Source organism: Canis aureus, chromosome 2 (genome assembly GCF_053574225.1).
Source record: "Canis aureus isolate CA01 chromosome 2, VMU_Caureus_v.1.0, whole genome shotgun sequence".
In the NCBI taxonomy this organism is placed as follows: Eukaryota; Metazoa; Chordata; class Mammalia; order Carnivora; family Canidae; genus Canis; species Canis aureus.
In genome coordinates, this window is record NC_135612.1 from 27,911,554 (window position 1) to 27,928,844 (window position 17,291).

Consider the following 17,291-nt stretch of genomic DNA (forward strand, 5'->3'; position numbering starts at 1 on the left):
AAGTGTCCGTTGAAAGATGAGTGGATAAAGATGAATATGTACAATGGAGTATTACCCAGCCAAAAAAAAAGAATGAGATCTTGCCATCTGTAACAACATGAATATATAGCTAGGAGGTATTAGCTAAGTGAAGTAAGTCCAACAAATACTACATGATTTCACTTACATGTGGAACTTAAAACAAAATGAACAAACCAAAAAAAGCAGAAAACAGACCTGTCAGTACAAAGAACAAACTTGTGGTTTCTAGAGCAAAGGGAGGTGGGCAGGTGGGAAAAAGGGGGTGAAGGGCAATGGAAGATATAGGCTTCCAGTTCTGTAATGAATAACTCATGGGGATAAAAGGTACAGCACAGGGAATAGTCAGTGGTGCTGTGATAGTGCTGTGTGGTGACAGATGCCAACTACATTTGTGATGAGTATAGCATAATATATAGAATTGTCAGAACACTATGTTGTACACCTGAAACTAATGTAACGTCAGCTACACTTCAATTTTTAAAAATCTTCAGTTAGAAAAAAAAAAAAGACTATTATGAACACCAGTGTAGCTAAGAGACTACATCTTAACTATAAGGAATTATGTGATACCAGAGATGTTAGCAATGGCAATCATACTGCAATAGGACTGTATCAAATCAGTACCCTGCATCTTAAATTGACACAATGTTATATGTAAAATATCTCGATTTTTGAAAACTGTCAAAAACAGTTTCTAGAAAACCATTTTAAGTAAAATAGTCTTAAAAGTCCTGATCAGTTTCCATACACCTCAGCTTAAGTCTTCTGTTTGTACTTTCTTGAAGTGAAACCCTTCAGTTATTAGTATGATTACATAAAACAAGAATGCACTTTTTTAATGAGGGAAAAAATGACTTGTTTCCCCACCACCATTCCTTCTCTTACTCAATTTGTCTCTCAGCTCTAAAAAGGGGGGGGGGAGGGGGGCTTTACATTTTCTTTATTCTGTTTTAGAGAGTTTACTGACAAATATTAAAATAGACTTCCTTAGTCTTTGTTAAATATTTAATTTGCAAGAATTTCCAGAAGAAATTTTTCAGACAATAATGTTAATACATAGGAATGTACATTTTAAACCACCCAAGAGATTTTAATAAAGGTGGTTCAAAGCTAACTTTAAAAAACAATGATTTAATGTAGGCCAAATATGCCTTTTCCTACAGTTAGGCATATTAAAGATGAGATGGTTAATGGGCTCATTCTTCCACACCTAGCATTTCCAAAGCTGGTATTAGGCAGAATTATAAGGCAGATGACAGGGCAGCCCCGGTGGCGCAGCGGTTTATCGCCGCCTGCAGCCCAGGGCATGATCCTGGAGTCCCGGGATCGAGTCCCATGTCAGGCTCCCTGCATGGAGCCTGCTTCTCCCTCTGCCTGTGTCTCTGCCTTCCTCCCTCCCTCCCTCCCTCTCTCTCTCTCTCTGCATCTCTATGAATAAATAAATAAAATCTTAAAAAAAAGATTAAAAACATATATAAGGCAGATGACATTTATCTTTGAGATCCCCTCAAATGTCAATTTCTTGATTTTTTTTTTTTTTAACTCTTCTTTGCCTTAAAAAAACTCCTGGAGAAAGGATTTGATATTCATTCTAAAAAAATAATTAGCTACTACATCTACCAAAGTAGTGGTATTTCATCAGAAGCCAACATCTTCCTAAAGCAAGTAACAACTAAGCATGGAATCTCAACAACAATCTGACAGCACAGGTACAGATGGTGATAGGGGGCATTCCTATTACTCTGTTAGGCTGGCCCATTATCCTTTACAAGGTAACTTATGATCTATGAAAAGGACATTAAAAAATAAAAGTACAGGGCACCTGGGTGGCTCAGTGGTTGAGCATCTGCCTTTGGCTCAGGTTGTGATCCCAGGATCCTGGGTTTGAGCTCAGCATCAGGATTCCCACAGGGAGCCTGCTTTTCCCTCTGCTTATGTCTCTCTCTCTGTGCCTCTCATGAATAAATAAAAGATTTTTAAACATAAAAAATAAAAGTACAAGAAATAATTTTGTTATTTATAGTTTCTTGGAGAATGATGAATCTTACAGTTTTATGGGTAGTTTGGCTACTACTTTTATGTGTTTAAAATCAAGAGTAAGGAATGGCTTAAACATATGCCAAAATGAGCTTACAGGATTAATACATATTAAAGCCATTTGGCCTTTAGGATGATACTAAAGCATATATAGTGATATTGTCATGTCAATATTTCTATTCAATGAAATCAAAATTAATGGTTGAGTAATCTAAGATACGTATGTCTGAAAAGACTACTATCAGGATAATATACTGCAGACATAATGAGGTACAGCAATACTGGGAGTAGAAGAAAGCTAATACAATTTTTTAAAAAACGAACTAATGATCTCAGTACCTCACATATAGAGAAGAACCTGCTCAATTTGATAAGGAATATCTACCGAACAATCCTATAGCTAAGCATGGTAGTTAATAGTGAGACACTAGAAGCGTTCTTGTTAAGATCAGGAAAAGACAAAGATGTCCCCTTTCTCACCATTTCTTTTCAGCACCGTACTGGAAGTCCTATATAATGGAACAAGAAGAGTAAATAAAAGATACATAGATTGACTTCATTCTCAAATGACAAGACTGTTCATGTAGAAAACCTAAAAGAACCAACAGAAAAACAAAAACTCCTGGAACTAATAAGTGATTACAGCTCAGTTAGAGTAAAAGGTTGACATGTAAAAGTCAACTGCCTTTAATATAAGAGCAATGAACATCTCAAGTTTAATATTAAAAACTATTTATGTTACCACCAAAAAAGGAAAGAGTTAGGCACAAATCTACTAATTTAGATATAAATCTTAGGTATACATATAAATATATATAGCATCTGTATGAGGCAAACTATAAAACTTACAGAAGAAATCAAAGAAGATCTAAATAAATGGAGAGCTATTCCTTGGTTAGATAGGAAGACTCAATATTGTTAAAGTATAATTATTTCCAAAATTAACCCAAAGATGTGATGTAATCTTAGTCAAAATCTCAGTTGCTTTTTTTTTTTTTTTTAAAGATTTTATTTACTTATTCATGAGAGACACACACACACACAGAGAGAGAGAGAGAGAGAGAGAGAGAGAGAGAGAGGGGCAGAGAGGGAAGCAGGTTCCACGCAAGGAGCCCGACGTGGGACTTGATCCCAGGTCTCCAGGATCACACCCTGGGCCGAAGGCGGGTGCTAAAACTGCTGATTGATTTTTGATTACTGACTAGCTTTGGAGAGGCAAAAGATCTAGTCAATATAAAAGAACACAGAGCACAAACAGACCCAAACATATTTAATCAACTGATCTTTAACCCAAGAGCAAAGGCAATCCAATGGAGAAATGAAAGTTTTGTTTTTTAAAGAAATGGTGTTGGAACAACTAGACATTCACATTTAAGGCTTGTGGCTTATAACCTTCACATACATTAACTCAAAACAGATCAAAGACTTAAATGTAAAATGCAACTTAAAGCTCTCACAACATAGGAGATATATAGATATAGATGACCTTACAATTGAGAATGGACTTTTAAGATATAATACCAGAAGTATAACCCCTGAAGGAAAGAATTGCTAATCTGGACTTCATTAACATAAAAATTTAAATTAAAATAAAATTCTCTTCTGCAAGAGATTCTGTCAAGAGAATGAAAAGACAAGCCACACACTGGGAGAAAATATTTGCAAAAACCCTATGTGATAAAGGCTTGTTAACCAGAACAGATTTAAAAAATTCAATTAAAAGATCAGCAAAAGATATGGACATAACCTTAGTAAAGAAGACAGAGATGACAAAAAAAAGCATTATAAACAGAGGCTCATTATCATACAACATTAGGGAACTGCAAACTAAACAATCAATTACCACCACATGCCTAATTACAATGACTAAAATTAAAAACAAAAACACTGACAATACCAAATGCTGGTAAATGGAGCAACAGGAACTTTCATTCACTGCTGGTAACACAAAATGGTACAGCCACTCTGGAAGACAGTTTCAGTTTCCTACAAAATCAAATCAACTCTCACCTCATGATCCAACAATAGTGCTCCTTGATATAATTTATCCAAAACATGAAAACTTAAGTACACGCAAAAACCTTTATGAATGTTTATAGCAACTTTATTAATAATGGCCAAACGTTGGGAGTAACCAACCTATCTCTATAGGTGAATCAATAAACTGCAGCATACCAAGATGATGGAATATTATCCGGCACTAAAAAAGAAATGAACTATCAAGCCATGAACGTGCATGGAGAAAGAAAAACAAAATGCATGGAGGAATCTTAAATGCATATTAGTAAGTTATGCCAATCTGAAAAGACTACATAAATTCCAATTGAACATTTTAGAAAAGGCAAAACTGTAGAGACAGTAAAAAGATAATGGTTGCCAGAGGATTGAAGAGAGGGGGTGATCAATAGGTAGAACACAGGACATTTTGAGGATGGTGAAAATATTCTGTGTGACGTTATAATGGTGGATTCATATCACTATACATTTGCCAAACCAATAGAATATACACTACCAAGAATGAGCTGCAATGTCAACTATGGACTTTGAGTGATAATGATGTATCAGTGCTGAGTCACTGGCTGTAACAAAGGTAGCACTCTTTGGTTAGCAGACAGTGTGCATGTGTGGAGGAATACAGGAAATGTCTATACAATCTACTCAATTTGTGTAAAACTGTTCTAAGTGTATATATATGTATGGATATATATTGAACTACATAAGTTCACATATACACATATATGGAATAAATGCTAACATCTAGTTACTCACATTTTCTTATTCTCTATCAATCTTATTCACTTTGAGACATCTAAAAATCAAAGTTTTCTTCTAAGTCTTTAGAGTCCAAACTTACTAGTTGTACTGTGTGATGGGTTCTATACTCATCTTCACTCCGAAGGCGCTGTTGGAACTTTTCATTGTGTTTTGCAATACAAATTTCCTATAAATACATAAAACGCGTTTTAATAGAGTGAAACCTGAAAGACTCAAAACATCACACCAGAATTTATCTTATTGGCTTTAATTTTAATTTTAACATATACCTACATAGCAAAACATCAAGTAAAAGCCACCTCTGGCTTCTCATCTAGAGTACTAAAGCAGCTTATGCTTCCAACAAATCATTAGGAACTTAAAAAAAAAAAAGGTATTAACTTCTCTAGAATCCTTTTTTTTTTTTTTTTTTTAAATGGGGAGGGATGCAGCAAGACAGTGGAAGAGGGTGTCCTTAGATAATCTCAAAGCTCTTTTTTAGCACTTTAGTCTGTGGATTCTAAGTCTTATTGTACTCTTTAAACTAGTCTGGGCAAGAAAGGATATATAACTCTTGGCTTAAAGTCTGTATTCTTAAACTTTGATGAGTTGAAGAACACGATTTGCCTGGAGTGGCTTAAACAGTATGAAATTTGTATCTTAAGGTCAGAGACTGAGTGAAAAGAGACCTTAAAAATAAAAAGTCAGAACTATATTTTAAAGCAACTGTATCGGGATGCCCGGGTGGCTCAGCAGTTTATTGCCTGCCTTCGGTCCAGGGTGTGATCCTGGAGTCCCAGGATCGAGTCCCACATCGGGCTCCCTGCATGGAGCCTGCTTCTCCCTCTGCCTGTGTCTCTGCCTTTCTCTCTCATTCTGTCCCTCATGAATAAATAAAATCTTTTAAAAATTAATAAATAAATAAAGCAACTGTATCATCCACTCACGTGCGGATAACTATTGCCTAACAGTATAGACCCTAAAATTAACCTCTTTAGGACAGTCTCTAAAGGATAACAAAGATAATACTATATATAAGTAAAATGATAAAGTGATACAATGGATCAGGTTTCTAAAAAAAAAAGAAAATCACACAAACTAAGAATCCTACCTTTGTGCCTAACTACCTGACTTTCCTTGGGTGATTTACTTAACTACCAGGAGCCATAGTTCCTTTGATTATCAAATGAGAATACAGATCCCTTAGTTTCAGATTTTACAGAGGTGGCATGGTGCGTATACATTACCCAGTAACTCCAGCAGGATCTGAAGCAGCACCCTATAAATAATAGTACTATTTTTTGCAGTGAAATACGTGAAAAGTCAAAAGGACTATAAAAGGGACAACTTCCGGGATCCCTGGGTGGCGCAGCGGTTTGGCGCCTGCCTTTGGCCCAGGGCGCGATCGTGGAGACCCGGGATCGAGTCCCACGTCAGGCTCCCGGTGCATGGAGCCTGCTTCTCCCTCGGCCTGTGTCTCTGCCTCTCTCTCTCTCTCTCTCTCTGTGACTATCATAAATAAATAAAAAAATTAAAAAATTAAAAAATAAAAAAAAAAGGGACAACTTCCGGGAATCCCTGGGTGACTCAGTGGTTTGGCGCCTGCCTTTGGCCCAGGGCGCAATCCTGGAGTACCGGGATCGAGTCCCACATCAGGCTCCCGGCATGAAGCCTGCTTCTCCCTCCTCCTGTGTCTCTGCCTCTCTCTATGTCTATCATGAATAAATAAATAAATCTTTTAAAAAAAAAAAGGGGGGGGGGGGGGACAACTTCCTCTCAGCTCAGGTCTGGGTTGTCACCACACCAAGCATAAGAACGCTTTTGATTTTTGGAGCTTTTTTGACTTCAGGTAAAAGATTATCATCTCATTTAATTACTGATATCATTAAAGAATATAAAAATGCATAAAGAATAATGCTATTTCTATTATTATTCTTAAAAAACCCAATCACAAAGCATAGACTTCAAGTCCTCATGGCATAGCCAGAGACTGTCTTTGTTTTTTCAAGAGGAGAGGCAAGACATGATTTATTTACAATCAGAACTACACTTGGGCATGAAATTCTATGGCGGATGCTGGATAAAACAAGCACCCTGTGACTATATGTTGACATGGAGAAAAGGATTACAGAACGATGTTACATGGAGAGGCATAGTTTCATGTTCTCATTAGCTTTCTTTTTATGACTTAGTCTTTCTAATTTACACTCATTCCAACCATCTTTTGCCACTCCTTTCTGCAGACTTGTCACCCCAAGTGGTAGGCTTGGAGGTATGGGGGATAAGGATGGGGGAAGGCAAGACCATTCAGAACCCCCAATTCTATGCGATGTGATGGGTTGCGGCAGATCTGGGGCTGCTGGTATAAACCAGCAGATCCTCTGGGGGTGACTTCTCCTACCTCAGATTTAGATTAATCTATATAATTCCTTCAAGACTGAGGTCAAAACCAAGACTTAATTTTTGAACAGCACTGAGCTTCTTAAATAGTGAGCTGGGGAGGGGGGGAGGGGGTTGCTGGGTGGCTCAGCGGGTTAAGTATCTGCCTTTGGCTCAGGTTGTGATCCCAGGATTCTGGGATCTAGCCCCACACCAGACTAAGTCAGTAGGTAGTCTGCTTCTTCCTCTCACTGTCCCCATTTGTGCTCTCTCTCTTAGGTGGATAAAGGAAATCTTTTTTAAAATTAAAAAAATAAAATAATGAGCCAGGAGCTGCATTTACTTTCCTACAGTCATGGCCTTTAGCACAGTTACTTTCAGTACTTTTCAGACTACCATAGGTAAACAGCTATCCTAATGTGTTTTCACTAGCTATCCTAATGTGTTTTCTTCAGAAAACTACATGTTAAATATAACGGCCTGAGGATTGAGAAGAGGTAACTCTTAGTTTTAAAACATTCAAGTAGGGCAACCCCGGTGGCTTAGCAGTTTAGTGCCGCCATCAGCCCACAGTGTGATCCCCGAAACCCGGGATCAAGTCCCGTCTCGGGCTCCCTGCATGGAGCCTGCTTCTCCCTCTGCCTGTGTCTCTGCCTCTCTCTCTCTGTCTCTCATTAATAAATAAATAACCTTTAAAAAAATAAAAAAATAAATTAAAAAAAAACATGCAAGTATTAGGGGCACTTGGTTGGCTCAGCCGATTAAGCATCTGCCTTCAGCTTAGGCCTTGATCCCAGGGTCCCGTGATCGAGCCCTGTGTCGGGCTCCCTGCTCAGTAGGGAGTCTGCTTCTCCCTCTTTCTCTGCCATTCCTCCTGCTTGTACTCTCTGACTCTTTCTCTCTGTCAAATAATAGAATCTTACACAGACAAACATGCAAATTTTAGTGACAGATGGGTTAGAATTATTAGATATGGGTCAAGGACTAAGTAATGACTAAAAGCAAGGTTTAAAATTAAGGCTGTCTATTCAATAAATACCTATTATACCTTTTTATTTCTGAGGTAGGCTTTCTTGGCTGAAACCCGTCCACGTCTTGCTTCCAGCTGGCGTGCTTTCTGCTGAAGTTTCTGTAGCTCTTCTCTCTGTAAGTGCACAGACGCTGCCATCTCTTCCTTCTCCAGCATGGCCTCCATGCTTTCGTAAGTGTCATAGTATACCACTTCATCTCTCTTTTCTGTAACAGAAGAACAATGAAGGGTAGAGTTAAGAGCATGGGCTACAAAGCCAGACAGAACAAGATTCTAATTAACTTATTGGCTCTGTAACCTCTGTTTTTTTGTTTTGTTTTATTTTGTTTAAGGATTTTACTTATTTGACAGAGCACAAGCAGAGGGAGCTGCATGTAGGCAGAAGGATAGGGAGCAGCAGAATCCCTGCTGAGCAAGGAGCCCAATGGGGCTCGATTCCAGGACCCCGGGATCAGGAAATGAGCTGAGGGCAGACCGTTAACCAACTGAACCACCCAGGTGCCCCAAACTTTTTTTTTAGAAGACTCAGTTTGATCCTGGTTAAGTACCTGATTCCTTTCCCCCCGCCCCCACCCCCAATAAGCTATACACCCATCAAGGGGCTTGAACTCATGACCTCTTAACTTCTCTGTAAAAAAGTGATTATTAGGAAATATACCTTCTCGGGTCATAGTGTGTTTAGAAAGTACTTAACAGTGTCTGGCATGCATTTATTTAAGTGCTCAGTAACTGTTACGTATCATTCTCCAAATTCAAAAATTTTCTAGCTGTAACAACCTTACAAAGTATTTTACAAAGCTAATAATACTGCTCAGTCTACTAAATGACTGGAGTTTAAGAGCTCCTCTAAAATGTTCTATGTTGAAACTTTTTTTTTAGTCTCAACAGTTTGAAGAAATATAGCTGACAAATAGATCTATCTTCTCTATGTATTCAATTTTTCCTGGATTTACATAGTTGAATGCACACTGTACCTGATATAAGTCTTTTGATGCTTTCCAGTTGTGCTGTCAATAACAACTCCTCACACTTCAGGATTTCAAACTGTACTTCATACAACTGAAGTTGCAGATCATAATAATCAGCTTCTAACTGATCCAATCGGGCTATGGCTTCTGTACCACCCTGCAAACTCTGCATCTGCATGAAGAAGAAAAAAAAACATTTTTAATTAGTGGGGACAAGAAATAATAAATTGGGGCACCTGGGTTGCTCAGACCATCTGCCTGTGGCTCACTTCAAGATCCTGGGGTCCTGGGATCAAGTCTCGCCATCAGGCTCCCCAAAGAAAGCCTACTTCTCCCTGTGTCTTTGTGTGTTTCTTATGAATAAATTATTTTTTTTTAAAATGGATGTTCTGAGTTATTTAGTTTTGCTTTCCATAGATGAATGAGATTATATATGAATGAATAAGATTAAGCCAGACTGGGATGGTTACAACCAAGGAATAGAAAGTCTGGTTTCTCAATACATCCAGAGCTGTGTTGTTGTGCTCCATGGTCACAGCTTGGATAAGATCTAGAATCTGGTGAATGAAGAATAAAGTAAGCGGGTGTGAGAACAGCATGACATAACTGATTTTCTGGAACCCTGTGTCTATTGATAACTATTAGTATCTTTAAGTAAATGCGCTCGGGATCCTACATTGAACCCCAGGTGGAATTCAGATTTCTAAGCATGTCTCATGAAGCGGTGGAGGGTCCTACAGGAAGTTTGCTTGGCTGGTTGACTGGGTTTTGGTCCTGAATAGTTGAAGAGAAGAGATTTTGCCAGGCATTAGAAGGAAATTACTACCAGCAAGGTATGCTTCAGGTATTAGTCCCCAACCTCATTATTTCTGTGGATTCCTACTTGGATCCACAGAGAAAGGTAGCTATGAGGAGCTAACAGAATGGCTTTTCAGTAGGCTATGAAGTACAAGCATGGGAGAGAGTAAAGCATTCCTTTGGGGACATTTCTTCTAAGAATACAGTGCTATCACTTTGGCAGTTTAAAGGTTCACACTTAGAAATTTCAAGACACTACAGGCACCAGTGTGCCCTGAGGGAACTAGCAGCCTTGGTGAAAAAGGCCCTGGCCTCAAGTGGCATCCCAGTAAATGACTACCAAAGAGATGGAGGAACAGAGGAAAATGAAAGAAATATTTTGTGACCTCATGTGAGAGGTGATCTGGGGTCCCAGAATACTAAGGGGATACTTGGCTAGTAGTTTTGGGACAGTTGTGGCAACAAAGTTCATATTGCTGCAAAATAATCCTGTCTTGTAAGGTTGGTGAAACATGTTAGCACACAGAGAGAGTATGTTTTAAACAAGAGTCCAGCCTTGCCTTTACGTTCTAGATATTCAACACAGTCTTACCTAAAGACAATTTTTTTTTAAATTTTTATTTATTTATGATGGTCACACAGAGAGAGAGAGAGGGGGGCAGAGACACAGGCAGAGGGAGAAGCAGGCTCCATGCAGGGAGCCCAACGTGGGATTCGATCCCAGGTCTCCAGGATCGCGCCCTGGGCCAAAGGCAGGCGCCAAACCGCTGCGCCACCCAGGGATCCCTAAAGACGATTTTTTTAGCACGTAATTTCAAGGTCCTTTTAAACTGCAAAGCAACATGGGGTACCTGAGTGGCTCAGTTGGTTAAGCGTGTTTTTAGCTCAGGTCATGATCTTAGGGTCCTAAGATTAAGGCCCATGTCATGCTCCACGCTCAGCAGGGATTCTGCTTCTCCCCCTCTCCTGAGTCTCTCCCAACCACTTGTACTCACATGCTCACTCTCTCTCAAATAAATAAAATCTTAAAAGAAAACACTGCAAGGCAATAGTTGGGCTGTGATCTAAGTGTACAATGGTACACATTTAAAAAAAATAATAATCTGGTTAATTAAATACAATGTGAGAAATGCTATACAGATATTATACATATCAGTGATCCTGGTGCATTAGAATATATTTTTTTGACAGACACAATAAATACAGAACAAACCACAAAAGGCTTTCATTACAGTGGCTTCTAGAGGAGAATGTTTTTTTAAAGAAGAGAATGTTGACAAAATGAAATCCTGCTGTTTTTTTTTTAAATTTTTATTTATTTATGATAGTCACAGAGAGAGAGAGAGAGAGAGAGAGAGAGAGGCAGAGACACAGGCAGATGGAGAAGCAGGCTCCATGCACCGGGAGCCCGATGTGGGATTCGATCCCGGGTCTCCAGGATCGTGCCCTGGGCCAAAGGCAGGCGCCAAACCGCTGCGCCACCCAGGGATCCCAAATCCTGCTGTTTTTGTCCTAAGTCATAAAATTTCTTTCAAGACTTCCAGTCTCACTTTAAATTATAAATATCCCTTCGCGCATGGTCTTGGATCTCTTATCCAGCTTTGGAGACTAGCTCCAGAATGCATAATCTTTCATTATCAGCAGCACACTTTCTGTGAGCACAGCATACACATAAAATATGTAATGTTAGAAGGTTTTATTCTCTTAGGGAATTATAATCAGTTAAGATGAAACCTTAGTATAAATTGGTCTAAAAACGTTCATGTAAGATCAGTTCCAGGGACACCGGTAGAAATCCAGGCTGTTAGTTGCACCTCCAATGTCTCTAGTTTTCTCTAGCTGGAAAGAACAATTTATGTGCCATGTTCATAATGCTGTGCTAAGGCTCCCCACCCCAGGACTCTCCAAATTTGACTCTTATCTAATACTTTGGCTAAGGAAGGAAGCTGAGACACCCCTGTTGAGGTACCTTTACATTGTCAGCCAATATCAAATACCAAACTGAGAAAGGGTGTTTTCTTATTAAGAAGTGACCTTACCCCCCCAACTTTCTGGTTTATTGAGCTCTATACAAAGCAAAGCTGTCCAGAGGTGATCTGCCATCACAAGGTTCAAGAAGGACAAAACCTTATCAAAGGCAGAAGTGCAAAGAGGCAGAAGTGCAGACAAAGGATCTGTTGAATCCCAACCTCCGAGAGAGAAAACAAACAATAGGGGAGTGGTGGGCGTGGGGCAAGTAAAACGGTTTTAAGGATTTTATGGGCTATGCTAAGGAGAAAGAGATAAGAGACAAGTCAGGGAAATCTGGGAAGGCAAAACTGTCCTCTGAAGTTTATTTAAACTTTAAAATGGAGATGAAATCCTCAGTGAAAGATATGTAGAGGCAGGGGAAGGCTATGCTGCTCCAAATCTCTTCCCTATATTATCTGTAATTTTTCAGACTGATTTTTTCCATACCTACATTTCAGCTGACCACAGAATTTTAAGAGAAGGGGAATCCATAGTGAAAGGAGTACTGACTCTGGACAAAGGAGCAGTGCAGAGAACTTAGGTGACACAGTTGGGGAACCTTTTTTTACGCGTGAGGGCACTGCTTCCCTGGGCAAGAAGGAAGCCTATAAAGTAAGTTGAGTGCGTAAAGGAGATAATCAAAGGCCAATGAAAACTCTGCTAGCTTGAAACTTTACTCAGCTCAACTTTTACCTTCTGCATAAACGTTTTTTAAAAATATTTATTTACTTGGGACACCTGGGTGGCTCAGCGGTTGAGCGTCTGCCTTTGGCTCAAGGCGTGATCCCAGGATTCGGGATCGAGTCCTGCATGGGGCTCCCTGCGACGAGCCTGCTTCTCCCTCTGCCTGTGTCTCTGCCTCTCTCTGTGTGTCTCTCATGAATAAAACAATAAACCTTTTAAATAAAGATTTATCTACTTATTATGGGTGGGGGGACAGCCCGAGCACATATGCGCCAGGGGAGGGGCAGAGGAAAATGGGGAGAGTGAAAAACCCAGGCACACTCCCCACTGGGTGCAGAGCCCAACAACAGGCTCACTTCCACAACACCAAAATCAAAACCTGAGCCAAAAACAAGAGCTGGATGCTCAACCTACTGAGCCACCCAGTCACCCTCTAAATAAACAAACTTTTGATACTACGATACCAAGATCCCAAAACAAACTGCCTTCCCACTATAACCCAGGTAATACCAGCAATGTCAGAGCCTTATTCAATTCTCCCAATTCCTACAAGATGGCCTTTCCATCAGACAAAAGTAGGGAGCACTATTATAGTAAGTATGGAAAAGAAAACAAAATAAGTTTTTACAGTAAATCTAGCAAGGAAATGAAGTCAATATCCACACATCCATGTAAGTGCATCATTAACTGCTGACCCCAATGATGATCATTCCCACCATGCACAATAACAATATAATAGCTTTCTTGTATACCTATCTGAATTACAGAATATCATGAAACCACACAGAAAACAAGTTATACAAACTAATGTCCCTGTCCTGCCTTTCACCCTAGTGTGCTAGAAAAACCTCATGACATGTAAAAGGCTATGAAAAATAAAAGTTTTCAGAGTATCTGCAGGTGGAGTCATTCATTCAAGAAATACTCCCTGGGCATCTGCTGCTGAGTTACAGAGTATAGCAGTTAGCAATAAATAAAGTGAGCAAAGAGTCATCATGAAAACCTTGCCCCATAAGAGAAATAATAAAGGCAAGCTCGGCAAGTTCGCAATCAACACTAGCCATTTTATTATGGGTAAATGATAGAACATGAGAAATGGTACAGATAATATAAATAGAATATAAATAGAGTTTCCACAAATAAGAGCTGCACAAAAATGGGAGGATACATATAAACAAAAGGAATTATCTGGAATTCCACATTTCAGAAATTTTAGAAAACAGCCAGAATTTCTCATAATCCATCTGTAGGAAGGTATAATCTGAACTGATGTGAATCCCTATTTATTCCATTTAATATGCTTCATAATGAATAGTGGAATAGTAACACTTGTCTGGAAGTTATATATCCTAAACTATCTTCTCTGAAGTCTGAAAAACTTAGAATTCTAAAACAGATCTAACCTCAGGGATTTCAGATAATGACTTATAGGTTTACAGCATAAAGGGTTATGTTCGAAAATTAAATGAGACTATATAATGCACTAAAAATAAGGCATAAAACGTTTAAAACTTTCTTATTTTTATGGCCAGTATCAAAATATAATTTAGATGGCTAAAACAGAATTTCATAAGTAATCTAATTTAAAACTTTTAGAGTAGAACTTAGCTTTTTACTTAGAGAGACTTTGAAATTTGTAGCACAGAGATTACTATTACAAATTAAAAATGAAAAACCAGCCTCTCGGGCAGCCCCGATGGCGCAGCGGTTTGGCGCCGCCTGCAGCCCAGGGCCTGATCCTGGAGACCCTGGATCGAGTCCCATGTCAGGCTCTCTCTGCATGGAGCCTGCTTCTCCCTCTGCCTGTGTCTCTGCCTCTCTCTGTGTCTCTATGAATAAATAAAATCTTTAAAAAAAAAAAAAAGAAAGAAAGAAAGAAAGAAAAACCAGCCTCTCTGCCTGGGCAAGCATCCCAGCTGTTCCGATTGTGTCCCATGAACATGAGAAATGAACATCAAAGCTCCTCGCTGTTGAAAGTTTTCAGCAAGGCCCACTTGAAATGCAACTGACTGTCTTATGCATGGGAATTACATTTTTCCCATCTTTGTTTTCCCTTGATACTTGCATAATATCTAACGTAGATTAAGGTAATAATGTCTAATATTTATTAAGTTCTTACTCTTCATGCCAGGCATTATGCTAAATGCTTATACATTAACCAATGGAATCATAATGTTCCTAAAAGGTATATACCAGTCATATTTTATACAGAGGTTAACTAATTCAATCAAGGTTATATAAGTAATAAGTTTGCAGACTCAGGATCAGGATCTACATTACTCTGTCCAGCATAATAGCCACAAGCTACACGTGGCTATTTAAATATAGATTAAATTAAAATTATAAAATTATATTCTTGTCACATAAATCACATTTCAAGAACTCAACAGATATCTGGCTAATAAGTACAATACTAGAAAATACAAATATAAAACATTTCCATTGTTGTAGGAAGTTCTATTAAATAGCACTGTCTAGATACTATGCTTATTTCCTCTAGGGCATACTGTAAATATTCAATAAAAGTAACATGGGGGAATATAACCTTAATCATACTACAGCTATATGCTTTTAGGAGAAAGACAAAACTATGGATTGTAAGGAAGTAGCTGCCTCAGGATTATTATATATTCAGCTCAATAGTCTAGCAGTTTATGTTCATAAAGATGACCTCAAAGAATTAAGGGTTTTTTTTAAGGGGGGCAGGGGTGCCTGGGTGGTTCAGTCAGTTAAGAGCCCAACTCTTGATCTCAGAGTCATGGAGTTCAAGCCCCAGGTTGGGCTTCACAAAGGTGTGGTGATACTTAAGAAATGGGTAGGGAATGGTTAAAATTTTCTACTAACATAAGAAAACACACTGATAATATTTTTAGAACCTTCAACAAGGATTGTCAACGAAAACGTTTTCTGGTTAATTCCCTGTTAACCGAATATGGTTAACCAGAAGATAACAGCAAACATATTAAATGAGATGTGATTGTATTTTCCGATTTCTTCCAGGCTAGCATCTTAATTTTGATATCTCCTATTTTAGTAACCACAAAATCCCCTCATTCCATTAATAATCCTTATTTTTAATGATCCTTCTAATATATACATACTATTCCCTACCATGTGTGATGTTATGTATTCTCCTCTTGTTCAATGTTTTATTTTTATTTAAAGATTTTATTTGAGAGAGAAAATGAGCAGGGGAAGGAGGAAGGGGAGGAAGAGCAGCAGACTCTCTGCTGAGCAGGGAACAAGATGTGGGGCTCAATTCCAGGATCATGACCTGAGCTGAAGGCAGAAACTAAATTGACTGAGCCACCCAGGTGCTGGGTTCAATGTTTTAAAATATATCTAATATAATCTGTAAATAATATAGATTTGAAAGTAAAATTGTACTTTCATACCCAGATTGTGTTATTTTTGAATATGGATTGAAGGGGAGGGAGTATAGTATTCAAAGAGTAGAGTGAAGCAACTGCAACTAATTAAACTTACTCCAGGTTCTTTCAAAGGTATTGAGGCAAAAATACATTGATATATTCAGGAGTCTTTGAGGATAAAATTTCAACACCAGTGGCAATTTGAGATCAGAGGTTCAGGTATAGATGAACAAATTGTGTGTGCAGGGCTGTGTGTACATGCATATTTCTCTTAGTGCAGGGTTCTTAGTTTTTAAATTCTTTTTTTTTTTTAAGATTTTATTTATTTATTCATGAGAGAGAGAGAGAGAGAGAGAGAGAGAGAGAAGCAGAGACACAGGGAGAGGTAGAAGCAGGCTCCATGCACGGAACCCGACGTGGGACTCGATCCCGGGTCTCCAGGATCATGCCCTGGGCTGAAGGTGGCGCTAAATCACTGAGCTACCCAGGCTGCCCTCTAGTTTTTAAATTCTTAATGGGGCAGAAGTCTGTACCTGAAAAGGGTAAGAATTACCACAATTAAGATCCAGGAAAATTTTAAAAAGGAGATAGATCAAAAAGGAATGTTACATACTCTTAAAGCACATTTAAAGTTAAAGAATTTATTTTTTTAAAGTTTATTAGAGAGTGCGAGTGAGCAAGAACACATACACACACACACACACGTACAGGGGAAGGGCAAAGGGAAAGGGAGAGAGTCTTAAGCATTAAGCAGACTTTGCACTGAGTACAGAACCCCCATTTAGGGCTCAGTCTCACCACCCTGAGATCACAACCTGAGCTGAAACCAAGAGTCAGATACTTAACATACTGTGCCACCCAGGTACCCCATAGAAGTTTAAAGAACTTAAAAGTCAAATGGATTTTTGCTCACACAGGTAAAATTTTGCTTACACAAGGTATTTCAGAATTAATTTGGCAGTTTTGTTTCAAATTTATTAGCACTACAGTCGTGGCAAGTACTACTATTTTTAAATTTAATTTTTAAAGTATTTTATACTATCACATCAGAAAGCAGCTTTCCTTAAAAAAAAAAAAAAAAAAAAAAAAAGACACAACACACTGATGTTTTTTTCAGAACAAAAGTTTGGCCATAATTTAAATCAGAGTAATACTGTATAATAAAGCCTTCACTGGGAAATCGTTCGTTTGGGATGGGCCTAATAATGCTTATTTGCTATTTCACATGAGTAATGTGGT

General features: G+C 38.5%; 1 protein-coding gene across 2 annotated transcripts in view; it reads right to left on the reverse strand.

The window, feature by feature from the left end:
• The window catches only part of JMY (junction mediating and regulatory protein, p53 cofactor), a 105,085-nt gene that overhangs the window by 16,806 nt on the left and 70,988 nt on the right, over positions 1-17,291 (reverse strand). For both annotated transcript variants that reach the window (XR_013362212.1, XM_077866971.1), the window contains exons 5-7: positions 9,196-9,361; positions 8,240-8,427; positions 4,913-4,999 (exon numbers count right to left, since the gene is read on the reverse strand). Coding sequence is in view for 1 of the 2 variants with exons in the window: in XM_077866971.1 (XP_077723097.1) it covers positions 4,913-4,999; positions 8,240-8,427; positions 9,196-9,361 (441 nt within the window). In the remaining variant the exon portion in view is untranslated. The remainder of the gene's footprint in view (positions 1-4,912; positions 5,000-8,239; positions 8,428-9,195; positions 9,362-17,291) is intronic.